This window comes from Melanerpes formicivorus, unplaced genomic scaffold, assembly GCF_026170545.1.
Source record: "Melanerpes formicivorus ecotype bairdi unplaced genomic scaffold, bMelFor1.0.p_v2 SCAF_10, whole genome shotgun sequence".
NCBI lineage: Eukaryota > Metazoa > Chordata > Aves > Piciformes > Picidae > Melanerpes > Melanerpes formicivorus.
This window is the reverse complement of record NW_027142362.1, coordinates 11,891,607-11,918,399: the sequence shown is the minus strand read 5'-3', so window position 1 is coordinate 11,918,399 and position 26,793 is coordinate 11,891,607. Positions and strand designations below refer to the sequence as shown.

At 41.3% G+C, this 26,793-nt stretch overlaps 2 protein-coding genes across 2 annotated transcripts in view; one reads left to right on the top strand and one right to left on the bottom strand.

The window, feature by feature from the left end:
- TM6SF1 (transmembrane 6 superfamily member 1) lies at nucleotides 1–23,124 on the top strand. The gene is made up of 10 exons (XM_068143686.1): nucleotides 1–210; nucleotides 2,396–2,499; nucleotides 3,780–3,877; nucleotides 4,867–4,970; nucleotides 5,807–5,889; nucleotides 7,251–7,372; nucleotides 12,503–12,607; nucleotides 14,644–14,736; nucleotides 15,686–15,805; nucleotides 21,204–23,124. Exons 1-10 carry the CDS (start codon nucleotides 119–121, stop codon nucleotides 21,393–21,395), a joined length of 1,113 nt encoding a protein of 370 aa, XP_067999787.1. The 5' UTR covers nucleotides 1–118; the 3' UTR covers nucleotides 21,396–23,124.
- Nucleotides 22,758–26,793, bottom strand: part of HDGFL3 (HDGF like 3) — a 38,155-nt gene continuing 34,119 nt past the window's right edge. The window contains exon 6 of the mRNA XM_068143687.1: nucleotides 22,758–24,240. Within this exon, the coding sequence (XP_067999788.1) occupies nucleotides 24,235–24,240 (6 nt within the window). The 3' untranslated portion in view covers nucleotides 22,758–24,234. The remainder of the gene's footprint in view (nucleotides 24,241–26,793) is intronic.

Genomic DNA, 26,793 nt, shown 5'->3' with positions numbered 1-26,793 from the left:
ACGGGGCGGCCCGCCGGGGGCGCGCGCCGGCGATGGGGCGGGCGGCGAGCGGCGGGCAGAGGCCGGCGGGGCCGCAGGCGGGAAGGGCTGAGGTGAGGCGGCGCCTCCCGCCGCTGGGATGAGCGCCTCGGCCGCCACCGGCGTCTTCGTCCTCTCCCTCACAGCCATCCCCGTCACGTACCTCTTCAACTGCTTGGCGGCCGTCGGCAGGTGAGGCGGGCGAGTCCGGTAGGGGAGCAGGCGGGCGGCGGGGGTGACAGAGGTGCGGGTGGTCAGGGGAGCCCGGTGGGGTATTTTTAGCGGCGGGTAAGGAGAGGGCAGCTGCGGCCGCTGGGCTGAGCGGCACGGGGCGAGAGGCGGAGCAGGGCAGAGAAGGGCGAGGGTCGGGCCTCGCCGCGGGCGGCTGGGCGCCGGCAGGGAGCCACTAGAGTGGAAGATGGAGACCCACTCCCGGATCCTCTTACGGACCCGTGCCGGGATGCAGCCGGGGAGACGTGAGTGGGAACCTGGCTCGGAAGCCCAGCCTGACCGCTCCGCCCAGAACCCTTAAAACTGTCGGTTTCGCATCACCTGAAGCGTGTCCCGGGGTGCCCAGAGCTCGGGTCACTGCCACTCCCGTACGCGACTCGCCGGCGGGGTCGGCTCGTGACGCCGAAAGGACAAACGAGCCCGGAAGGTATCGCCTGGCTCCGCACCGTGCCCTGAATCTCGGGGCAGAGGGCGCGGAAGGCTGTTGAGGGGCTCGGCGGCTTCTTTCTAGCTCCCCTATCAAGGCGATCGGGGAAATCCCATTCTGCTTAAAAATGAAGGCAAGAACGCATCGGGCTCTGACACCTCCCGAGCCGCACGCTTCAGGGCACCGCCTGAGACTCCCCGGCTTTAACCGAAAATGTCCATATGCGCTCGCTCTGCCATAAAAAAACCCAAGATAAACCGCAGGTCTAGAAAAGAAGGGTCTTTCCTCGTGGAAAAACAATGTACTTAATGGTCCATGTGGTATTTTGTGACACCACAGCCCGGGATGTTTTGCAGCTTTGCTGCAGAAATACTGACTTTGTGTTTTTAATGCTTTGCTGCATCTGTTCCTTCCTCATTTTTGTCCTTCTGGACAATAACTTAATTTTGTCTTTCTCATTGCTAGAAAAATGCCAAATAACACATGCTGACTTCCTTGAGTCATTGCCAGTATTTATTTCAAATTGATAGACTGCAGTGAAAAGTCACTGCAACATTAACAGCTGTAATGGTATGAAGAAATTCATCACTGGGAAAACAGACTAGCAGAAAATTCAAAACATAAAATAAATCAACAAGCTAGTACTCCTCATCCTGGCTCAGATATTATCTGTGTGTATATTCTGAAATATTTCATCTTGCAAATTTTTTTGCAATAATTTTAAGTCAAGTTCCAATAAGTCTGAAATTATCACAGCAGTATTACTTGCTTGGACACAATTTGTTTTCTTGACACACGATGTGGTGTCATGTATAAAACCATGAGCCAAATAATTTCAGCTCATGCCTCTGAGCTTTACCTAACTTTCCCCTCCTTTTTTTTTTGCCCCATGCACAAGCACAAGAGGGAACACTGAAAAGGAAAGTCTGTCTTAAAGAGAACTAAATAAAATTTACACACTTTCAAACTAAGTTTTAAAACTTGCACTTTCTTGAGGATTAGACAAATTTGCTTTATACTGAAGATTTCTGTGCTTTCCTCTAATACCACTTTATATGTGCTACCATTATAGCCCCATCTACTGAGTGAAGGTCTTTCTTGACAGAGCCCACCTGCAGTGATTACTGACACCCAGCCTTCCCCCACCCCCCAAAATGACCCTGTCTTATAGGGCTGGAGAGAGCTTTGGTAGCACTTCCATAACTGGAAATGAAACCTATATCGATCATGGGTGCTTCACACTGCTATTCCTATTCTGTGGGATTGATGTGTTTTATTTGTGAATGGGTAGTTTCCTGAGCGGATAATTCATTGCTGAGGTCAGATTAAATGTCCCTAATGGTCCGTTTTGGCCTTGAAAACTGTTCGTGACTTTCACCTCTCCTTGGCCCTTCAGTTTTCATACTAGTATGAAAAATGGTGGGAAACTTATTTTATTTGGACAAATCTAGACTCCCAAATATGTTGCTTATCTAGCTGGTTTTGTATTCTCTCTCTCTCTCTTTCTTTTTTTAACGATCACAGAAATTCTGCAAAAGTGTAAAATTATTACTACAACAGTCTATGCATTGGACTTGGAAAACAGTAATTTAAAGTATTAAAAGTTCCTTTATGAGTTTGTGCATTTGAGGATAGCTGACAAGAAAAGCTGAAGAAGCAAAACTCTATCTGTTTTTCTGTCTTTCTTTTAAATGATTTTTCTTTTTAATACTGTTACAGTTCCTGGGCAATTGTTGCAGTTGGATTGCTGGTCCTGCTTTTTATCGCTCTGCTGGCTCGTCTTCTTGTCAAAAGAAAACCACCGAAAGACCCTCTTTTTTATGGTATGTCTTTGTAATGATGAAGCTGAATTCTGAACATGTTCATTTGTGTAAATTATAAGACTGTTATTTCAGATTGAACACCCAGCCTGGTGAGGTGCTAAAGACCCAAGAAAGAAAGAAAGTCTGGGGGGGAATACGAGGAAAAAATAATGCTTCTTTTGAAAATTGTTATTCTCCTCAATGAAGTCATCCAGCTTAGGGACAACCACACTGCCTGTGTGAAAAGGATAACACCCTGGTTGGGTTGTGAAAGTGTTCGGAATGTGGTCATACCCGCTCTGTTAGGATCCTGCTTGTATTAGGACTTAGGCACCACAGTAGACCTCTCATGCATATCTCATCTGGGATTTTTTTGCTCTTTTGGATTAATGGCCTCCATGGCTTGGTTGTTCCTATGACTGAATTCCTTGATTCCACCATTTTTATTAGGCTTCTGTGTTAACTCACTTTTATGATATACAAGAAAGTTTAAACCACCCCAGCTTACTGGCTCAGGCTGTCTGCAGACTCAGGCAAACGTTTCGGTATTGATACTTTGCCACAAGAGAATAGAGGTATTAATTACCTTTTAAAAGTAAACCTTAAATCTAGGTTACCTTACAGCAAAAATCTAGAAGAAGAAACACTGCTGGGTTTTGGAACTTTGCAGGATGGGCTGATAGACGGAGCAGCATACACATCACTTGTATTTGCCCTTTGTCTTCCTCCTCATTACAACTCAAAGGTGTCTGTCCCTGGTGTTTTGCACAAGTTTGTAAACTCTCAGTTCATGCTGAAGGAAAAGGAAATAAATAACCTAAGCTTGCAACAAATGAATTTCCTGTCTCAAAGGAGTGACTTGCTAACTTTTCAGGTAGATCTCCTATGGACTGATGTGGCTAATGCAGTTTGCCTTGCTCACTGCCAAAAATGGCAAGTCACATTTCCCTCTCCATCTCCTTTCCAAGAGATCAGTACAGTCAAGATTGTATACTTTGCATGACCAAGATTTTAGAAAGGCTGCGTAGTCTCTTCAGCAGACGCTGGCTTTCCATGGAAGCAGAGCCTACAGCTCTGCAGAATTTCACATTCCAGGAAAAGCTTCCTAAGAACTTTGTTGTCTAACCACTAATTAAAAGTACCAAGCTATGGGGGAATGTCATACTGTATTTCAGATATCTGTGACCTTGAAGTGGATGCATCTAGTTCGATAGATCTCTGCCAGACTGAATTTATCAGACTGTGAAGCAATTGTGTGATGCCAAATCTTTATTAATGTGTTATTTTTTCTCACTTTACAGTTTATGCTGTATTTGCCTTTACCAGTGTAGTGAATCTAATAATTGGACTGGAACAGGATGGTATTATTGATGGATTCATGACTCATTACTTGAGAGAGGTAAACAATAGTTTTGCTTACAAATGTAAACAAAATCTTTACTATAAATAACTTGGTGTAGTATTTATCACAGAAAAATAGCCATTTGCACATGCAAGGGGATCTTTTTGAGTTTGGTCATTGTCCTGTTTCATTATTGCTGTGGACAGAACCTTCACTGACTTGAAATCACTGATTCACTTGGGAAAAATACCATTCCTTTTGAGCTCCAATATTATTTCACTTAGTTTCAGTAATGCTGTTCTGTACTAACATCTGTGGGAATTGACTAGACTGTACAGATTTGTAGAAAGCCATAGAGAGCACTCAGGAGTGGGTGAGGAGGGGATGAGTACTTCAGTTCTCAAATGTGTTACCGAGAAATAAACAAAATTGCTCTTTTATTTTGCCTAATCACTGTAGTAAAAGGAATTAAAGTAGAGTTAAAAAAAATGTGATGCCAGATACCCAGTCAGCAGAATCTGTTGGCTGCTGAATATCAACATCCACCAAAAATAGCTCAGTAAGTGCTTGATGTGAAAGTCACTGAAGTCATTGAAAAGATTCCGCGAACCTTAGCATGAAGTGAGTTGGCCCTTACAAGGTTATATACTGCCATCAATATGTGCAATACTGCTGTAGATCCCTGGGTTGCTAAATGTATCTTTTTTTTTGTTCCATGTTAAATACATCTTTATTTTGTAGCTTTTGTCACTAAAGTATGGAAAAGCATTCTTTTCCTAATGTAGCATAATAATTCTGGCAGTCATATGTAACTGTTTCTCTTCCATATTGCACCCTATTTTGCAACTGTAGAACTGATTTAATTATACATGACCCTGTCTAAAGCAAGGTTGTGCTTTGGAAACATGTATTGTCAGTCAAAAACTGTAGCTCTGAATGGAAAGAACATCTACTACTTTTCTGAAATGACTTCCTGCTGTTCTTTATTAATTATTTGTTATTATTCCTCTAATCATGGTATCTTTTTCAAAATAAATGTTCCATAGGGTGAACCCTATCTGAACACTGCCTATGGCCATGTGATCTGCTATTGGGATGGCTCTGCTCATTATCTGATGTATCTGTTGATGGTGGCAGCTATTGCATGGGAGTGAGTAATTTTGCTTTGTGTACTGTTTACTTGGCTTGCATTCTCACATAACCTATGCAGTATCCAGAGGTTTTTTCAGGAATGTTTCATGTCTTAGGCCAAAGCCACACAATTCAAATGTCATTACTTTCAGAAATTGTACCCTCACCAAGTTACCCTTTCTCTCAGCTGAATAAACCCAGCAAATGCATTGAGTTGTAGTCTGTCTTGTCACTCTGCAGCAGAGAATACAGCCTATGTGCATGCTGTGTGTTAATTAGAAGGAAAGCTTAAAGGAGATGCATGTCAAAATCACATGTGAAAACCCCTATTTTTTTCCTCCCCAAGTAACATATTTTCTATTAGCATCATAATGAGCTCTCATCCATATTAGAGAGTATCATGCAGCTTAAGAGAAAATGGTTATTTCTAGAGATTAGTTTTTTCTTGCTGTTTAATAAATAGTTTGAGAAAACAAGTACTTAAATTCCAGAGGTTAATGTACCCACAGCTAGTAGATGTATTGCCAGAATTAAATATGTATTAATTACTAATTCCTCTCTATTGTTGTACAACCTGTAATGTGCAAAATCGTGCACTCAGCCTTCAGATGAGTGAAACATAACAGCAAAACACTGAGTGTGCACAAATCCTGTACTGTTCATGTGAGAACCTTCTTACACATTAATGAATGCAGGGTTTCTGGAGCAAGAATTCACTACTGACTTGTAGTACAGATTTGAAACTTTTACTTACTACGATACAACATGGCAGTTAGTATAATACTTGAGAGTGATTTGGGGTAGGGGATTTTTAGTGCAATAATTACATCTTGGTTTGTTGTTTTTTTTAAACAGACAAAGCTATAGATCCATTGGCCTCTACTGGCTAGGTTCCATTATTATGAGCATCATTGTCTTTATGCCTGGAAATATTGTGGGTAAGGATGCAACTTATATGACTGACTTTTTCCTGTGAAGCATTTCCTAAATTCAGTATAAGGCTATCTATATCTTATTGCAGTATTGATTCTTTCCTGTAATAGCATGAAAGAAGAATTTTAGATACATCAGAAAAGAGATAACAAGATATTTCAGAATATAAATATGAAGAAGAGAAGATGGAGACTAGGAAAACCAAAACCCTTTCAATTTACATCTCTGTCAAGGGGGGAAAAGTATTGTCTTCTGTTATACCCCTAAGTTCATCCAAACTAGGTTTAATTTCCACAATGAGACAATAACTGTCTCTTGGTATCATTAAAATATCAGTCTTACTTTGCATAAAGTTTCCAATTTACTTAATAGTCTGACTTTCAAACACTCTACAAAGGGCTTCTAAATCGCCTTTAAAAGTGCAATCTGGGAGTTACTGTATTTTCAAAACAAATTTAACATTCCTGGATTTCTGACATAAAGTGGTGCATAACTGTGTTGCTAGAGGCTGAGAACTGTAATAAAAATTTCTACACCATTATTACTGGCAGGTGAAAATGAAATATTTCCTTTTTAACAAAGCTTAAATTGATGCAAAGTTGACAAGTGTTCAACTGAGACAAATCTTCATGTGTCCAAGTCTCGTAGTCAGCTTGCCCTGGCCCTATTTTTTTATAACAAGAGGAGGAATATTCATAGCACAGCCTGGGCCAGTCTAGTTCTCTCCTTAGTAGATACACACACACCACAGAGAAAAGAGTCAGATTTAATGAGATAATATCTCTTCCTCTTTCCTCTAGGGAAGGCTGAGAAAATTGTTCTCAAGAGCATGCCTCCTGCCATCCTTTCTGACAACACAAGTAGCTAGTGTAAAAGATGCAGATTTTCCTGACTTACCTGGGCTGAGGATAGGTCTCTGAATTTGTGTTTTGTACTCAAATATTAGTATAGGCCTGGAGAGAAATCAGAACTTTTTGAAAACTAATTTTGACTCAGATCTTAAAAAGTGTATACATTTCTTTTTTCCCCATTTTTAAAGACCAATGTGTCTATTTGAAGCAGGTTCCATTAAGAGAGTGCAAAGTTGTCCCATCCTATAGGATTGCCTACTACAGATAGAGGTGGCTTCCTGTCCCCTAATTTCTGAAATGGTTTCCTGTCTGATAGGATCTCTGCCACCTGTGAGTCTACCACTACTGAGCACATGATTTTCCACAAGATTTGTGTGCTGCTTTAACAGCGATTTCTAATGTTTTATGTTTACATTACCAGAGCTGCTTTGGGTTTAATATTACATAGGATACTTTTTAACTCTTTTGCAACACAGCTTCCAAATTCCCATACATCTTATCATTATTTTAACCAGGTAAATATGGAACAAAATTGTGCCCTGCTTTTTTCTTGAGCATACCATATATTTGCCTTCCCATATGGGCTGGGTTCCGGATTTATAACCAACCTTCGGCGCCTTGCGACGCTCCAGTCAAGGTAAATTATTGTCTTTAAGTGCTGGCTACTGTTAAGAAGGCTGAAATAGGCTTTGCTGTTTCTACTGAGCTTTATAGATCCCTTGGTGAGCATGGAATGTCCTGTGACTGTTCACTGTTATGACAATGGAGGCTGGGCTGTGTAGACACTGTAAAAATATCTATACTGCAGGACTATTTCGTTGTGGTGGGATAAAGAAAAAGCACAAGAATCTCACATTTAAAGAACTCATTTCTAGGTGTAATTGTATTACTACCCTCTATCTATTTAGTTTCTGACTGTTCCAGTTTCTTAGCTGATGGAAATATTGGCATATACCAGCTTCACAAAGCACCACAAAGTCCTTACAGAACATCTGCAGGAAAATATTCTTATGAATTTAATGCAATTTAACATTTTTTTAATGCCTTTTCTGCACTATTTGATTTTACATGTCAGACAGTGTACATTAATTGATATGAAGATTTACAGAGTTAGGAAAAATAAAATCAATCTGCAAAACTAATGTTTAGTTACAACTCCTTAGGGCTTTGTCTTTGAATTTAATAGTTGGGCTGTAATAAGATTAACTGAGTCATCAAAAAGTGTGACAATAATTTCTGCACTGTTTTAATTAAAAAAGTACTTTAAATATGCCTGCAGTATAAAGCACAGAACACATCTTTAACTCCTCATTGCTATAAACAAGCCAGTTTATTGCCACAGCACACCATATCACTTGTAAGTAATATAATCAATATTTTTGCATCACAAGCTCCTAGGTCTCAGTCAGGCTCATTCTCTAACTGATAACATGGACACAGGTGAAGGAGTTGGTTCCCATCCCATAGCTAACAGGCAGTCAGTGTGCAGGTGGTGTAGCCTATACATAGAATAGCAGCAGGTGATGTACTGACAGATTTTTCCCAGAAATGTATGAAAGATAACCTTCAGCTATTCATCTGTGATTCTTCAGTTGGAAAGAGAGGTACAGACGGATGTTTGCACCTCCTGAAGTTTGAAGAACGGCTACAGAATTGCCACTTCCAGGGCAAAGCACTATGAAAGCAAACTGTGAGAGACTTCAGGTGCCAAACCCTCTCCTACCCTCAGCACACATGTCCCATCCCAAAGCAGTTTGAGCTGATTTACTTAAAAGGCATCACTAATTCTGGACAGAAACACATTTGTCAGAGCAATCAGGACAGAGAAGTTAAGTGCAGATAAAGGTAGTAATGGCCATTGTTGCCATGTATACATCGCAGAAACATTCAGGTTGGAAAAGACCCTAAGGATCACCAAGCCCAACTGATAATCCTACTCTTACAAGGTTCATGTCTAAACTATATCCTCAAGCATCACATCCAAACGACCTTTAAACACATCCAAGGTTGGTGACTCAACCACCTCCCTGGGCAGCACATTCCAATGCCTGACCACTCTTTCCCTGGAAGAATTTTTCCTCATGTCCAGTCTAAACCTACCCAGTTAGAACAAGAGGGAATGGCCTCAAGCTGCATTACTAATTACCTGTGAGAAAAGACCAGCACCAGCCTCTCCACAATGTCCTTTCAGGTAGTTGTAGACAGCAATGAGGTCTCCCCTCAGCCTCCTCTTTTTCAAACTAACCATCCCCAGCTCCTTCGGTCGCTCTTCATAAGATTCATTCGTCAGGCCCTTCCCCAGCTTCATTGCCCTCCGCTGCACTGGCTCCAGCACCTCGACTTCTCTTTGGTATTGAGGTGCCCAAAACTGAACACTATACTCAATGTGTGGCCTCACCAGAGCTGAGAACAAGGGGGCAATCACCTCCCTACTCCTGCTGGAGTGGGAGAACACCCTTTGTATGGAAGTCCCAGTTTGTTTTCCTACTACTGAGAACACCACTGAAATGCCTCTTACAGAAAATAGTTGATGAACTGCTTATTTGAGGAAATCTAGCCATGTTTCCTATGCTTACCAGGAGCTAAACTGCTTACCTGGGTCTGATACTGCACTTTGGTGTATTTTGCAGGGAAGCTTAGGGGTTTAATTCTGTTTCAAAAAGAGAATGCCTAAAAAGCTGGCAATCTGAAAATGTAACACTGCACTTTGTAGTGAATCCTTTTGTGTAGATTTAAACTTGCTTCCTCAGAAAGTCATAGGAACAAGCCTTGGTTCCTTTCACTGGTGCCTCCTACCCTTCCTAAGTAGTTCCCCTTTTTTAGAAGTAATTTTTTACCTTCACACCTAATTTATGCTCCATATCCCAAATAACTATCTGGGTTCAATAACTTTATACATTAAAATTCCTTATGATTTTTTCTCAATTTGTTAAGTTTCTCAGTTAGCTAATCATTGTAAGTCCTGGAAATATTTAGCTCTTTTTCCACAGATCCTTTGCAATTTAGCTGTAAAACTGAACTATTTTTTTTTTTTTAGCTGTCATTATTCAGAGTTGGTATTAAAAGATGTAGGAAGAAAATAGTGCAAGTATGTAGAAAAAGGCATACATGAAAGCAACAGAAGCAAGGTATATTCTGTTGGCCAAGGTATTCATTGCTAGGATGTTATAAACCAGGTAGTTTAAAAATAAAACCACTGTGAGGACAGAGAAGAGGTAATCAAGTTTTGGATCCTGAGGATCTTTCCCAACCTGAATGATTCTGTGATTCCTGACAGAAGTGGATTCATGGGAGGGGGATGGAGCTATGCCCTCCTCTAGAATCAAACCAAGCTGTGCTGCATTGTTTAGAAAGCTCAGCAGATTTATCTATCTCCAGGTGGAGCAGCTCAGGAAAGTTTAATGTAATGTGAAATCCATTAACAAAATTAATACACATAAATTCAGGTTTGCACCTGAATCCTTAAGGGACTGACTTCTGTGGACTGCACACAAGAATATTCTAATCCCTTACAACTGATCATGTAAGGAACCTCGTAGAAGTTGTGGAAAATAGCTTTTTCCTGGAAGTGAGAGAAATTGCAAAGTGTGCCTAAATACTTCCTTGCTACATAAAGAAACTGCATGGTTGGTAAGATCTATACAGAGTTCAATGCTGTTTGCAGTAAATGGTAAACCTGTGGCAGGTGATCTCTACTCTGCCAGGGTACTTAACACGTCATTCATTTTAGCATGTATGGATGCGACTTTGCTGTGTGAAAGAAAGGTAAGGCAAAAGTACTGTGTAGCTGAGGTCTGTCAGCAGCTGCATGCTTTCAGATTCTTGCTTCTGCCTTCCTCCCCCCCTCCCCCTTTTTTTTTTTTTCTCTTAAGCATTGTATTTTCATTTGTTTGTGTTAATGTATGCACAGAGAAAAAGAGGTGTGAGTTTTCTGTACCTTGGCAATTCTGCAAACTTGTATTGGACCAAAGGTGGTTTTCACCAATATTGGCTTTGTCTCCAGAGCTTCTGAGTACAACATTCTGTTGTAGCTTTGTGATCACAATGAATACACACATTAATTTAATTGACCTATTGAAAGGAGGAGTGATACATACATTTATATATATAAGCTTCATACTTGGACAAAAGTGGAAAGATAATGTATCAACACTCAAGCTCTCCATTATCCTCAGGAAGTCTACATCTGAAAATGACTTGCAGCTCAGCAGCCATAGGAGGCATTTGTCTGTCATAGGAATACAGACATTCTTTGCAGGTAGTATTATAAACATTCCTACAGTAGTATTTTAACTACTGTGAAGTGATGCCATACTGCAGACCTGGTATCTGTGTTTGAAAAACAAACAAAAGGTCTCTCTTTTTCCCTGAAAATGATCCTATAAAAGAAAAACAATGAACAGTCTTATGAAAGATTTCATAACAACCTTATTTTTGTTGATCTGCAATTCAGATCTTGCAGTTCTTACTCAGGAATTGTGCCTGCAAGATCAGTTCTCCTGTTTCAATAACTTCATTGTGAGTATCTTGATCTTGAGTGCTTTTAACTGTGCCTCTACATCCTAATTATTGTTTCGTGCTTTGGAGATAATTCCACCAGTGTATAACAGGAAGGAAATCAGGTTTTTCTTTGGCTGTCTTCATGCCAACACATGGCTAATGAAAAGGAAGAGGAAATGAGTAACACATATAAATGGGGAAGTTTTCCCACTGAACTACCAAAAGATAGTGTGATGTACTTATAATTTTGTCTGTAACTACATGGGGCTGAAAATGTACCTCAAATTATTTCCATGGATCTTTTACTAAGCAGAATAGAATTAGAATAGAATTAGAATTAGAATAGACCAGGTTGGAAGGGACCTTCAAGATCATTGTGTCCAACCTATTATCCAACCCACCTAATCAACTAAACCATGCAACCAAGCACCAAGCCATCTTCCATATTAAATATCTCTATGGCCTTTTCTGCTGTGGGGTGTGAACTCACATCAGCCCTGTGATGCAGAGCAATGGGAGGGGATTCCTGTTCTGAGCTGATGAAAGGAGGTACAGAACAGATTGGGTCCAGATGCCAACAAGACCTTCAGTGTCTGTCAGAGCATCACTAGCACACAGTGATAAAAGAACGAAAGGAGGATTTTCAGATGCTCCCTAGGCACACACATTACATTTTCCAGGTCTGCATGTTGTATTATTTGCTCACTGAACTCTGCAGAGAACTCAGCTGGCCACAGAAAAGCTTTTATTTTATTCCAGTGGTATTCCATTAATTTCAGTAGTGTCAAAGGGTGATGAAAAACATCACTCATTGTTAATAACGAGGTGGACCTTCATTTTGTTACCCCTCCAAATACTCCTTATATAAAGTGTGTTAAATTCAACTTCAACTATTTGAGACAAACCTACATTTCCAAAGGTTCTTACATAGGGACACTGAGGAAAATTAATTCAGATGCAGAATTAGTGATCACTTGATTTAGGTTGCTTTGAAAGTAATCTAATCTGTATTGCAGTGGCTTTAGTTGGATCTATGATTTCTAGACTATTCAGAGTAATTTTCCTCACTGTATCCTGTAAAGTCTGAAGTCATCCTTTTAGCTGTGGAAAACTTTCTGTCTGTGAGATAAGTGGAGCAATAGGGTAATGTGACTAACTGCACCTATCAGAATGTTTCATCACTTTGCCCTTCTGGTAGTGACTGATTTGGAATTAAATACAGGACATGTGGAACTAGAATGTACTTAGTCAACATTCTGTGTTGCAGGCGGTTCAGGAGGTCCAGAAGAAAGGACTCTTAAGACGACCAATCGATTTAATGTTAGCCGCGTACCTCATTCTAGCAACGGGGTTTTGCATATTTAGGGGCATGGTAAGTTGAAGATATTTCAATATTCTGACCTCTAATTCTCAGTCAGACTTTGAAATCATTGTGCCTGTGTCAGAAAGTACATCGATTTTAGTCTAGGAAAATCCTGTGACTTTCAGGGTTGAAATAGGCCTTGGATTGAAAAAAAGGGCAAATTTATTCTTCGTGATACTTAGTGGCACGTTGCTTCTCCGTTTTGCTCTGTGTAAAGCATGTTTTCAAAAGGAAGTGCACAATCACAAGGGTAACCAGCATCCCATGCAGATAAACATGATTTAAAACTGTTTTCATTGGTCTGGTGCTACGTTTATGGCCAAGAACACGGGGACACACTAAGTTAAATCTGTACTTGTGTGCTTCTAAACAGAGAGGCACATGTACAGAAAGCCAAGTTAATTTACACTGCATGAGACAGAAGAGAACATTGCCACTTGAAAACAAACAAACCAACCAAAAAAAACCAACAAAAAGAGATTTTTTTTCCCCACATTACCTAAACATGTTGCTTCTACTTACCAAGAGCTGACAGCTTTAAAATGTTTGCTTTTTAAAGCATAGTTGATTAAATTAAAATTTCTGAGGGAATTAATCAGTACAGAAAACGCTTGATGTAGATAAATCCAGTAGAGGGTAAATCCAGTCCTTTGTCAGCTCCAAAGCATTTTCTGCTTAAGCAGAAGGGAAGTTGTATATCACTCTGATCAGAGCTCAGATGTTTAGGTGTCTTAGGCAACTGCCTGCTGGCTTGATTTGCAGATCCCTTTCTGTCTACAGCTCAAGCGAGCAGTGATGATAGTATCCAAGCAACATTTTATTTACCTAGCACAGACTGGCCTTTTGTAGTTCTGCTGCTCACATTACTCTCTCATCTTCTGCTGTTTCTCTGACAACTTCTCAAAAATATTTTTTTTTGTCTAACTTGTCACAGCCTGCTTTATTTCTTATAGACCATGCTACCTCAGGGCACCCCTGATGCAAATTAATCAGCTGGTTTACCTGCAATTTCACCATGGGAAGTGTCACTCTCATGGTCTAAAGACTCACTTGGTTCTGCAATCCCACTTCTTCATATCTCAGAGGATGTTTATTTTGAAAGCTTGTCCATTTCCTTGTGTATTTCCTTCACCAAACAGGAATTGCTTACAGGCAGCAACTGAATATCTTTGTGTAGCCACAGTTTTATGGAAAACCTAATAAAACATAATGCATTATAGTCCACTCAGACCTGCTTCTTGGATGCCACACTGGCAATGAACAGGGAGGAATATCCACTGTTTGTAAACCTTCACATTTCTCCCTCAAAGTCACAAAACACGTACCCATGAAATTACAATGTGCAAAGCTTCCTGCTCAGTCCTGAAAACTTGGCATTAGTGATGCCTTGCCATAAAACACCTTCAGAGGCAGCTGTTGGCACGGGTTGCTGACTCAGAATAGCATTTTCTCTCGTAGTTTTAAGGGCTACTAGGAAAAGGAAATATTTTTGCAACTGGGTCACTCTTAATATTATTAGGAACTTTGTGCTTACTATCAAATTCAATAATCTCTCCTTTGCTACTCTCTTTCAAAAATTGTTTTAAGTAACACCTGTCCCTCTGCACTGTTCTCCACTGCTACCTTGCCACAATCCAGCCCTTCTTGGACTACATTTATAGCTGGCTATCCTAAACTTGGGTGCTTAACCTGAGGTTTCCACCGTTTGAGCGGTTTTCCATTGGAAACTTTATTTGCTGGAATTAAAATCTGTTTATCAGAGCAAATCAGTATCAATTATACTCTTGCTTCAGCATAACCAAGTGACTGAATTCTCTTCCAGTCAAAACCTTTAAAGCAGGCTGTCAGCATCTCCTTTTAACCCTTCTGAGCTGAATTTCAGCTTTTTAATTGATGATCGAATGGATCACCTTTGCAACAGACTTGGAACAAGCCTCCAGGGTAGCAGTGCAGCAGACCACTAGTGTATTTTTAGGGCTGGTGTCAGCTTAGCTCTTTTGAAAACAGATTCTTTGTTGATGGGAAGTTTTAAAAATTCTCCTTAGATTGCTCTGGATTGCCCTGCTGAACTCTGCCGGTCATATATCCAGCTGCATGAGCCTTACATAAAAGATCCTGCTGCCTATCCTAAGCTTCAGGTAAAGCATTGACTGGGGAGCATAGAGTGTTACCAAGTGATGTGTTAACTGGTGCAAAGATGATGCAATGGGTTTCACAGATGACAAGATGAGTAAGGGAAGTACTGTTTCAAGGCAAGTTCACTGGTAATTCCTGTTTTCTACTACAGCTATTGCAGGGTTCCAGCTCTTCTACACATTCTAGTTACTCAGCCTTCCTTTGATATAGTCCATGAAACAGATCCACATGCTTTTTATGACCATTCCTCAGAAGAGCCAAGTAGACTTTCAGTCTGGATTAACAGGTCAAAAAGGGGTGCAGTATTAAGGAGCATCCTTAGACTCATCTATGCTTCTGTCACCAATGACACATGCCTTGAAGCATGACACTTTTTACAAACCCTATTCACACAAGCGTCGCAGAGAAGGGAACGTTGTGCTTTACAGTCATAGCAGCTGCAAAGCTGCCACTCTCTTGCAACCCTGGCTGCTGCATGGGGACAGGGCCCCACACGGTGAGAGGCAACAAGCAGAAACCAAGTACCTCTGCTGGACCTGTTCTTTCCAGGAAAGGGTGGCTTGGGTGCATCTCACACCTCCCAGCTGAAAGAGCAACGGGGACACTCATATTGTTGTGTTGGGCTGAGTTAGGTCAAGCCATGCTTACTGACATGGTCTCAAGATGGCAAAAGGGTAGGCAAACACATCCTGGAATGAAGTGGATTTGGGTGGGGCAAAATGGCAAGAGTCATCATTATTGTTGGAGGCTTTAGGGTAATTGGATCCACTCAACAGCATTCAGGTGTGAAACCCATTTCTCAATTAAGATAGAGCTGTAAAAAGGCCTGGGAATGATTGCTGCCAGGAGTGTGGCTTTGAATAGTCTCAACTCCTCAGTCAGCAGATGGCTACTTTTTAAACACATCTCCCTCACACTGCAAAACAACTAATTCTTCTGTTTAAAATGCAGATGCTGGCATACATGTTCTACTCTGTGCCATACCATGTGATTGCTCTGTACGGCCTGCTGGTACCTGGTTGTTCCTGGATGCCTGATATAACCCTTATATATGCTGGAGGACTAGCTCAGGTATTTCCTTGCAAAATGTTCACTCTTGAATTAGAAGTTAATAAGCAGTGAGCTATGAAATAAACAGGGAGCTCAGGGCTTGATCTTCCCATGCATTGCTTACACCCTGGTAACTCAGATCACCTTTTGTATCCATACAAAACTAATTTAAGTGAGTGAAGAATCAAACCTGTTACATGTCTCTGGTGACTTCATACTTGCTTCAGCAGACTTCTTTCCTGCAGAATCTTTTTATTTGGCTGATTTAAACCTTACTAAGCACTAGGCACTCTTTAGCTGAGACCACAAAGGAAGCCTATCTTAAAGCTGTTAACAGTCGACCACATAAATAAACCCCAAACACAACAGCACAGTACAATACTTTGTTTCCATTACATCTGTTGGCCAACCAGGCAGTTTGAGAAATACAAATGGAAAAAGTATCAACAAGTCACACAAAATGAACAGCATCAGTTGGTGATATCAGTTGATATGAGCACCAGGAACCTCCTGGGCCACAAACCACAGTAACACTGAGATATGCTTGTGTTGCTGAAGCCACACTAATGATCACACTTTCTTAACTCATTCTCTTCTGAGTCTTTTAAATAAACAACTGGCATTGATTGGTAGAGGGTACTGACGCTTACAAGACTGACCAAACCAGGAAAAGTCGACAGGAACCAGCAAATGACTTCTCTTGACATACAAATGACCATTGAACAGTTGAGACATGCTGACAATTGATTTGTTCTGTACATAGGAACTGAAATGTGCTCTGAGCATCCAGACAATGCAGAAAATACACATGTAATCCTGCAACAATAATGGGAGCATAGGGACACAGCAGCAAGTGTAATTCAAGTACTGCTATGAGACAAACACAGCCCAACACTTTGTTCCTCAGGCCCGAGAGAACAGTCACGCATACAAACTACAATCCAGCTCAACTGTCCAGCAAGGATGAGAGGAGTGACATTTTATTTGTTATTTATGAGCAGTTATCTCAGAGAATTACTTTTTTTTTTCCTTACTAAACAGTTTATGGAGAACCTCGAATTGCTAAATTGTATCAAAATTCAGAAGCTGGCAAACATCATGAGGAGGTTCAGATGCTCAGACATCTCATAAATAATATACAACTGTGTGTGGCCCAAATCTAATCAGAAAAAGACCCACAAGCTGGCTAAACTAGGCAAGGCAGGGTCAGTAGCCTCTCTGCTGATAAGGCTACTCAGGTTCATGATCTGCCCAGACAGTCAGGAGAGAAACTACCCCTTCAAAGGTTATTTAGCAGAAGGAAAGGTAAACCAGAAATCAGTGTGCTGACCATCATAACCTTGCAGACTTAGGAAGGAGCTCAGTCTCTGAGATTGGAGATGATGTTGGGTTGGTTTTATTTTTGGGGGGTTTGCTTTGGTTTTGTTTGTTGGGTTTGGTTTTGTTGTTATGTGTGTGTGTGTGTGGTTTGCTTGTTTGTTTTTCTTTCTTTTAAATGTTTCCCACAGCAAACACTGTTCTCAACAGCACTTTGTACCTTTTAGCTGCATGATTAGTGCATGTGATACTTGTTGCTGAAGCCTAAAACCCCTCTCGTTGTCCCTTGTGGTTTGGCTTCAAGATAATGGCGATTTACACATTAGAGAAGGAAAGCTACTGACAACCCAAAGCTACCATTTAAAATTCATCATTTTCCTCTTTAAACCTTGTCCTAGGCACAACCAAAAGCCATAAGCTGACAAAAACTGATTAAGAGAACTGTGTGTCGCTGCACACTCCTCACATTTTATTCCGATTCAGACCATTTCTTTAAGTTTGGGAGAGGTTTTTTTGTTTGTTTTTACATTAATGTACTGCAGAATGAACTTCAGTCATCCCACATCTGAACATGAATTAATTGATAGGACTTGGTGAACTATGAGCAATCTGGAACTAAAGAAATGTGGCACTGAATTGAGGACTTCTGTATTATTTTTGGTTTTGGCCATTTTGAGGCACAAAACACATTTCCAGGTTTGTCTACTGCTTTCTTAACTTAAAACATTGTAACTGGTACACAAAACATGTAGTTACTGAAACACATTTTGCTTTTTGTTATTCAAAAAGGTCCAATAAAGGTAAATAGCTACCAATGGAAACAGTGGGCACTGCTCCTACAGATGCAGAACATCCAGATTGTAACTATTTCTATTATTAAGAGATATGCTCTTTTCACATGAGCAAGTCTCCAAATCCCGTGTGATGCACTTAAACTAAGAACCTCTAAAAGTGCCCAGCCTTTCACACACAAAAGAAACATTTACTGCTGTTCAAAATTCCATTTAGCTCTCAGCTTGAATTACTCTGTTACCAGCATCCAGACTCCACACCCAAGTAGTGACCCTTATTAGGCCTTCTGAAGCTTCAGGAAGAAGCTTTTAAAATGTCACATGACTAAAGTACCAGAAGCTTTGGTTACACAAAGGGCTCTATGCAAGTGAGCCACCTGAGAAGGTGTGAATAACCATAGCCCTGCAATCCAAACTGTTGCGTCTCACCACTTCTCCATAGCCTACTTCCCTCTTCTCTCAGGTGTGGCAAGCTTTTCTCTACTCCTTCTCCATCTGTTTTCCTTAATCCTTGCAATTTTTGGTGGCAGTGCTCTAGTCTACAGGAGAACCTAAATCTAAGGAACATGTTTCTAGGTTACTCTCTTCCTATTCTAGTTGATGACTTTCCTTTGGCTCAGAAGATCTAGGCCAAATCCCTCCACACTAAGTTAGTCTTTGCCTGAATTTAGTTTTAGAAAGAAGGCACAGAGTGAAGAAAGACTCCCAACCTTTTTCCAGGCCCTTCTCTGTCCCTGGCTGAAGGGTTTTCTTTACTGCAAGGTAAGAAATATTGGAAGTACTACCTAAGATTAGGTTACAGGCAAAAAAAAAAAAAGAAAGTAAAATCAAGTAATAACCAAACCTAACCTATTTGATACAGGCAAGAATCTTCATGAGTAGCAGGCATATACAAATTGCAGTTGTTAAGGTCAGTAGTGCCATGTCCAGCACCAGGCAGCTTCCAGTTGCTGTGGGACAGCCTGATCAGCAGACTGGCAGAGGCTCCAAGGTTAACAGAGGCTGCATGTTAAGGCTACCTTCAAAGTTTTTGGTTGATTTCTCAGCCGAGGTTTAGGGGTTTGATCTTCAAAATTGTCCACCATGAGAGGGTTCAGTAACAGAAAGCACCAAGTAATGGCTTAGTTGCTGAGAGGACCTGATCACAACAAAGTAACACAACAGACTCAGGCTGCTTTCACCACAGTGACAGCCTCCTGCACAACAGGCACAGAGATCTGCAGGAACTAACAGCTCTTATCTTATTGCTTAAAATGATGGACTTGGTACAAGTCTGCCTGGCACTTGAAAGAAAAGCAGGACTGGACTGTTGCAGAAGCAGAGTACAGTCATGAAAAGGAAACACATGACATTTAGAACAACTTCCACACAGGCAAATAAAATGTTCTGTAAAAAAACCAGGTGACTAATCAAAGGAAAAAGCAATGTCTTGTGATGAAAAACAAGTCTAATAAACAATGATTTCATTACACAGTGCATCATTCGCTAGTAAAAATCTTCCTGGCCTATAAATAGAACAAAATGTTTCTCCTTTTTCTTTTTATAATGCTCAAAGATCACCACAGTGCTGCTACTCTTGTAAGAGACAAGGCCACACAACAAGGCTTACATCTTTGGAGGCATGTAGGAAGCTGTGGGAGACCTGTATCTCTCAGATGCAGAGCCTTACATCTCTTGTTGACAAGGTTTACTTCAACTTATTATGAATTTTCTATCAACTTACAGTGACAGACCACTGGCCACTCTTAGAGGCATGCAGGGCTTGCAGTCCTCCACAGAGAAGTTCATAGCTTAGCATTTTGTTCACCCCAAGAGGCTCTAAAATACTGCCAGGAAGCTGTTAAGTGTCTAAGTGAACATCAGACAGACCCAAACCTCCTACCTTATGTCTGATGGTGGCTGGTTCTCTGCTTGGGAAATGGCTGCTTCACAGAACAAGAGAACTTCACTGCTGAGCCCTAATGCTCCAGCTCCCAAGGCAAGGAAAGGTAGCAGAGATCTGAGCAAGACCACCCAGGTGCCAAAGACAGTTCCTGCCTGAGACAGGTGAGAATAGGCCTCAAGACGGAGGCTGATATAAAAAAAGGCTACTGATAGCATGCTCCTGAACATGTTTACTGTGCAATAGTTATTTACAGAAGCATGTTAAGTGGTGCTCTGCTCAAGTGTTTGTATTTGATTTAATTACTCCATTTCTCGACTCAGGTTTGCTAGATCAGCTCTCCCTGTTCAGAGCAGGTTATTAGAATCACCTGAAAACCAATTCCCTTTGCTGTTCTGATGGATAGTTCTAGCCTAACCTTTTGCTAGAGGGGTGTGTATTAAGGTACCTGCCCTGTATTTCACTTTCTACTTTGCTAAGTGAGCAAATGTGTGTTTTTTTGGGAGTCCAGCTCCTGCTGAAGCCAGAACAGAGGACATGATCTGGCCATAGTTACTAAAACCCTGGTGGCCTTTTCTCAAGGTCTGCTCAAGATCAAATTGATGGTTAGCTTCTCAGAGCTCCTCCCCTACTGACTTACTAAATAATAACAAAACACTGGATGCACAATAGTTAATGAGCTGTGGCTTGAAATAGCAGGTAACAGATGGAGACAAAAGACAGCAACTATCCTGGTGCTTCTATCTTTAAGTGTCTTGTTTATGCTAAAAATATGTCTCAGCCCAGTGCTCTTGGCTTTGCATATAACCTCCACTCTAAACTTAACCTTCAGAACCACCCCCAGCCCCAAAGCCAAATAGTGCAGATGTTTTCTGAAACTGTCACGAGCTGTGGGGTCAGAATCTGGAAGACTGGGTAACTTCCAAGATTTTACTTTCTAACTGTTCAGAGTGTGTGTCTGTCTGCTTCCTGTCGATGCTCACTCCAGCATTCCTAGCTAGGTGGGTGTGAGTCCTACCCCCACTGCTGGGCTGAGGCTTATGAGTGCAGATCTCTACTGGTGGTGCACACTGCAGTAGCCATTCGCCTGGGGCAGGATCACTGACCCTGTTGTATGAATAGTCAACTATAAACCAAGGGTGAAATCCTAGACCTGGTGTAAAGATCAGTGCCAACATGTGCATAAAACAAACCTACCATGCCACTGATGGTTCTCTTTCTGCTGCTTATACCAAGATATCAATGATCTCAGTTTAGACTGTATTTTTATACCACTGTGCAAAAGTATGATGGATAGTTCTGGAATGAAAGGGCTGGCTTGGCAGATGTCACTGGAGATGCATACTTGCATGCAGATTATGCTGTCTTTCCAAAATACACATCGACTTTACCTTTTCTTTTTGATATCTACATTATATGCACACCACAGGCTCAGTTCTCCCATATTGGTGCTTCTCTTCATGCTCGAACTCCTTACATCTACAGAGTCCCTGAAGAAGCAAAACAGTTTTTCCTGGTATTGAACATAATGTATGGGATTCTCCCCCAGCTGCTGGCTTACAGGTGTGTCAACAAGCCAGAGTTTTTTATGAAAACAAAACAAGAAGAAAAGCCAGAATAGCGCAACCGTGCGCAGCTCCTCCTCCTGGCGGTGTTGGTAATTGAGTTGGGATGTAACTGAACTGTTCAGCTGGAAGCCAGATGAAGCGTGTAAGATGTGTAAGAGCGCAGAGTTGTGTCAAGTTGCATGGGCTGTTCTGTTTATCCTACTCCAAAAGGGAAAATAAAGACGACTGCCTTCAGTACCGCTTCTCACCGTCTGACTTTGCGCTGCAGCGAGTCGCTAGCTCCCAAAGCTATTTTTAAGCAAGCTGCTTTGACAGTCTTAGAAATACTGCACAAAGTTAAACCATAATAATGATGTCACTGTTTAGCCTTCACACGCTGAGGAATATCAGTGCTAGCAATTCCTATACACAGCTACTGTAGAAGGTGAAGGTCAACATTTGGAAGTGTGAGAAATTACCATACATAACTCTGTCACATGCACATGTTTTATTTGTCAAAAGGATGTCTTGTGGGTCAGCCTCGTTAAAAATCCCAAGAGATCTTTTAAGAAGCAATCAACTCGTACGGTAAGACTCCATAGATGATAAGCAAATCATATCGTTTAGTTAATTCTTTAAAGGATTCACTTCTGCAAGGACTGCTCATCTGCTTGAAGTTAAGCGTGTGCTTACTAGCACTTCTGAAGTGGGCATGGAGGGCTCATTACCCTGAAGAATTGGGTCTTACACCATAGCATGTGTTTCCAGAGAGGAGGAGGGGTTTTGGCCCTGTTCTTCTCCGCAGCTACTTTGAGTACAGCAAATACAGCAACCTTGGTTTGTGTAGCTTCTGTTGCTGTTTGCAGTTACAGTATTTATGCCTTGGACGTTTATTTATACTAAAAGCAGTACGCTCAGTGCCTTTCTCACAGATCAAGGTAGCTGATACACTTTAACTGGAAACACCTTCTTTCGGCATGTTGACTTTGGGTGTTTGGGTTTAGAGAAACTGAATTTTCTTTTTAAACCTGATCAGGAACAAGAGGGCATCAGCTGATGTGCAAGTGCATTGCACTCTGCACAGGGACACTTTCAGAGCAATTCATGCTTTAATGCTCTCCTGTTGAATACTGAGCAGGGCTCAGAGGAGTGTACCAGGGTTTTATACCTCCAGCCAAAGGGGCAGGTCGAAAACAACCACAGCACACCTCAGGCAATGCTTCTTGGCTAAAAGGAATGTAGCAATAATTGCCTCCAGCCCCCAGCCTCCCTGCTGTTGGCTCCTTCCACACAGGCTACAATTTGAGATGCCTCCACCCCAGTCCATCCTCCCACAGACAATCCCAGAGCCGCTGGGCTGGAGCAGGACACGCTGGCTCCCAAACAGGTATTTGAGCCTCCAGTGTTACTTGGAACGGTTTTAAAGAAACTTTGAGTACATTCAAGGTGAATTTAATAACCTCCTGTTATCCAGAAAAGGCAAAGTACAGAAAAAAAAATAAAGATCTCACCTGCACTGGTATCTATTTATGGTCAACTCATGTTAACAGAATGTTTTGCTTTAATACTTGACTTACATTAATACCTCACATTATTACACGTATGAAGCCAAATATGACGCTAACTTAGTTGCTTACAACCTCAAACCTTACTCCCAATACACATTCCAATAAATTTATTCTGTAAAAACAATACATTTTTTTTTGTTTCCTTTTTTGTTTCCTTTTTTGTTTTTTTGTGGTGGTTTTTTTTTTTCTTCTTCTTTTTTTTTTTCTTCAGTTTTTGTTTTTGTTTTTTTTTTTTACAGCAAACTCATCAACTACAAACCTTGAATACGCAAAAGATGTTCCAAGGACAAGCATAACAAGGATTGATAAAACCAGACTAAATATGTTTCCACAATAAAAGCTGGCATAAAAATAAATAAAAAAAAAGGGAAAAAAAAAATTCTCTATTCTCACAACAGCAACAATAATGTACACAGAATAATGGATTTGGAATGCTTACTTACTAGGCTAGTTCTATTTCCAAAAGGGAAAAAAAAAACCAAAACCCAAACAAACCAACCCAAACAAACCCAAACAAAAAGGCAGAATGACAGCATCCTTTTTTAAGCCTTGCGGTCTTTCAAGGTGATGGTTCTCTTTTGGTTTCCCATAGGGTTCTTCTATCACAGTAAGCTTAAAAATGGAAAGCATCCAAATGAACGAGTTCAAATTGTGTTGGCGTTGGAAAAAATCCTTGTATTAATCTAAAGGAACACAAAAAGACTTTCACTAACTCCACATATAGGAACTAAGTCAGATAGTGTACATTACATCATGGTTTTGAGAAGGATTAGGAGTATAACTAGCTAGGTACTTCTAAGAAGGAAGGGTATTTTATTACATTATTGAACTTGGCGGTGATCTCAACCGAAGAGAAATTTCTCTTTGATGTTGGAAATTGATCACAAATCAAGCAAGGATGGACATGGGGAAATTTTAAATCATGTTTGTAGGTGAAATCTATCGTAGTACTTGTATGGAGGGGACTCGTTTCTAAGATTTACTGGTTGTTAAAAACCCACTGATTTAGAATGGCATCACTTGGAGTTACACCTTTTCTGTCTGGAAAAGGAATCTAAAATATGTTCAAGTATGTGATATTTTCATAAACCTCAGCCACTGGTAAAGGGCAACTTCATGCAACCGAATAATATGAAAATCAAAAAGTAACCCTTAGAAAAAAGGGTAAAATGTCATTTCTGCAAACACAACAGAGAGGAATGTGAATAATGTGCATACAAACTGGGATGCTGTTGATGATACTAATGGACAGATGTGGTGACTCATATCAAATCCAAGAATATTAGACAACCAAACATGTAACCTTCTTGTGTTTTCCCTTAATATTCAGCAGTCATTATGTTGGTTAAGTCTGAAAGAGAGAGAGAAAAAAATAATCACATTTAATGTAAGAAAAAGTACACTGCAGCAAACTTGGTATCTGGAATGCCTTATTCCCACGCTTCAGTCACTGGTACAAGTAACCACCTGGCCAGTTTCAGCAGAAATTTTTTCCAGAGAAAACTGCTTATGTTACATCCACCAAACACAACACTACGAAATATTAAAGAACACAGTTTGAAAGTTAACACTTAGGGCTTTATTCAAACAAGCAGCTCCAGCCAGGTACGTGGGTTGATTTTTGTTTTCCCCAATCACTGATTTATGACTCTGGTGGCACACTTCACACAACCACATTTTGCACTTTCCCGCTACACAGGCTGGCTGCAGGCCAAAGCTCAGGCACTGCTGCGTCCTGCACAGCTTGCCAGGAGAACACCCTTTGTCCAAACAAATGAACACTTGGCAAGAAGGACGAAAGAAGAGGTTTTCACAGCTAGCATGTCTGCATGTTGTTTCTGAAAAGGAAATGGTCTGGCTTGGAGTCCAATGTAAGGTGATGACAGAAAAGGAAGAAACTCCCACTTCATGACTGGAATCAAGGTCAGGTCCTGCTTCCACTTACATTAGTGGGAACTGCATCAGGCTGTCCTCATGTGATTGTGGCAAGTGTCTCCAAGACTCAGTTTCTTCATATTAAGCAGACACAGTGAAGCTCACCTACATGCACAGGCACACCCTACTTCTGCCCAGCAGCATGACTACATGACCATCTAATCTGAGCAAGGCATCCCTTCTCCTTTGTAAAGGGCTCAGAGCATGAATGATGCACACTCTGACAGATGGAAAGAAGCACAGCACATGAAGCAGGATGAGGGAATTAGCACTGTATTTGATGTGATCCCTCAAGAAAACAAGGAATAAATGGCAGAGTACAGGTTAAATCCACTGGAGATGACAGAAATTTAATTGTATACAAGATTTGGAGAACATGAAGACACTTTTACATCCCTACACTAGCAGCCTGGATGCTAAGCTCTCTTCCCCTCTGGCCCACCATACCTGCTGGGTCTGATGTCATGGCTATAATGGACTCTGCTTCTCTGTCCAAGAGGATAGGAGCCCAGGAGTGCCCAGTTAGCAGTCTGGCATGCCAGTCTGATTGCTGTGCCTCTGAACTAAAGGCTGTGTTTGTTCTCTTCTATGAGGCATCTGCAAACAGTAAGTAATGGAAACCTGCTCTTTCCGTGTAGGAGGTCCTGCTACATCCTGACTAACAGCACATGATAAGAGGCTATTATAAAATGCTCATGCATATAATGATGGCTTACAGGAACTACCCAAGCCCTGCCTCTCCCCAAAAGGTGTAGCAATGCACTGCTGATCCACGGCTCTGCACTCCTCTTTAAGAGTCAATGAGATTGTACTTAGAGCTGCTTTGGAGATGTGGCTTGGAAGGGTTCACTGGCATTTCTTTCCCTTCAGAGGGAAGTGCAGACACCCATTAAAACAACTAGAAATGATTAGTCAACCAAACCATGCCTTCTGCTAAAGCTCTTAATGACAGCTGCCTCCCAGCACTGGTAGGCAGGATGGGTGGTGAAGCTGAGCCCTGCAGTATCGCTCTCAGATTCAGGAAGGAAAGCTGCCCTTTTAGAGCATCAAACCTTACCACTTATTAACAATCCCACTCTGGGCTAAGGCTAGGAGACTGGGTAGGCATCATTCTTACATGGAGCACTGGGAATACTAACAAAAAGAGCCAGCTATGCAAATCAGCCTCTAGGATTTTCAGTTTCCAACATCATCTTTCAGCACAACACACATGTATTTCTCCTGGGTGTCCCAGAAGTCGAAAGTTCTCAGATGCAAGCAGCCTTTGTGGCCAGTGGGGCTGCAGAGACCTGGCTCCTTCCCCAGCCAGGCAGCACAGCCTGCCAAGCTCCGCAGCAGCCGCTGCACAAGGATGCGGCGGAGCTGAGCAGGTTCCATGGTCTCCATGGTTTCACAGCTCTTTAGGAACAGATCAGCTCACATCATCTTTGTTTGAACAACTCTCTCTGCTTTACTGTAAGACATGGTACAATGTGTGCCACACTCACCAGTGCTGCTGCACACAAAAGAAACAGCTCAGAACCCGATTCGACTTGAGAGATTTCAGTCATCAGTAAAACTGAGGGACACAGAACACAGAGAGCAGGGAATAAAGCTAAATCCACAAATTGCCTTGCTTTTTCTGGCACTGAAAATTCTTTCCTCAACAGTGTCTGGCAACTGACTTAGCCATCCTGCACTTTAAGAGCTCTTGCAGGGTGAGCAGAAGGATAATTAATTGCTTTCTCTGTATGATCACTGCTATTCCACGTTGGTTTGAGGTCAAAAGGGTAACAAGATTCAGGGTACACAGGGATGCAAAGGGTATATTTCATCTATATTGGCTGCTTTAATCTCAACTTGCATTCAGAGATCTATGTTTCTCCTGACTTATGTCTCATTGCCTCAGTGCTGCTATCCTGAGCTACAGCAGGCAGCATGGCTCTTCACACCAGAGCGTGCCAGTAGTTGCTTTTGATGTAGAAATTTT

Excerpts from the sequence above, each read along its gene's own strand:
- TM6SF1 (XM_068143686.1), top strand. The coding sequence starts at position 119 with ATGAGCGCCTCGGCCGCCACCGGCGTCTTCGTCCTCTCCCTCACAGCC. Across the intron at positions 2,500-3,779 it reads GAAAGACCCTCTTTTTTATG|TTTATGCTGTATTTGCCTTT; the intron begins GTATGTCTTTGT and ends CTCACTTTACAG. Across the intron at positions 5,890-7,250 it reads TATGCCTGGAAATATTGTGG|GTAAATATGGAACAAAATTG; the intron begins GTAAGGATGCAA and ends TATTTTAACCAG.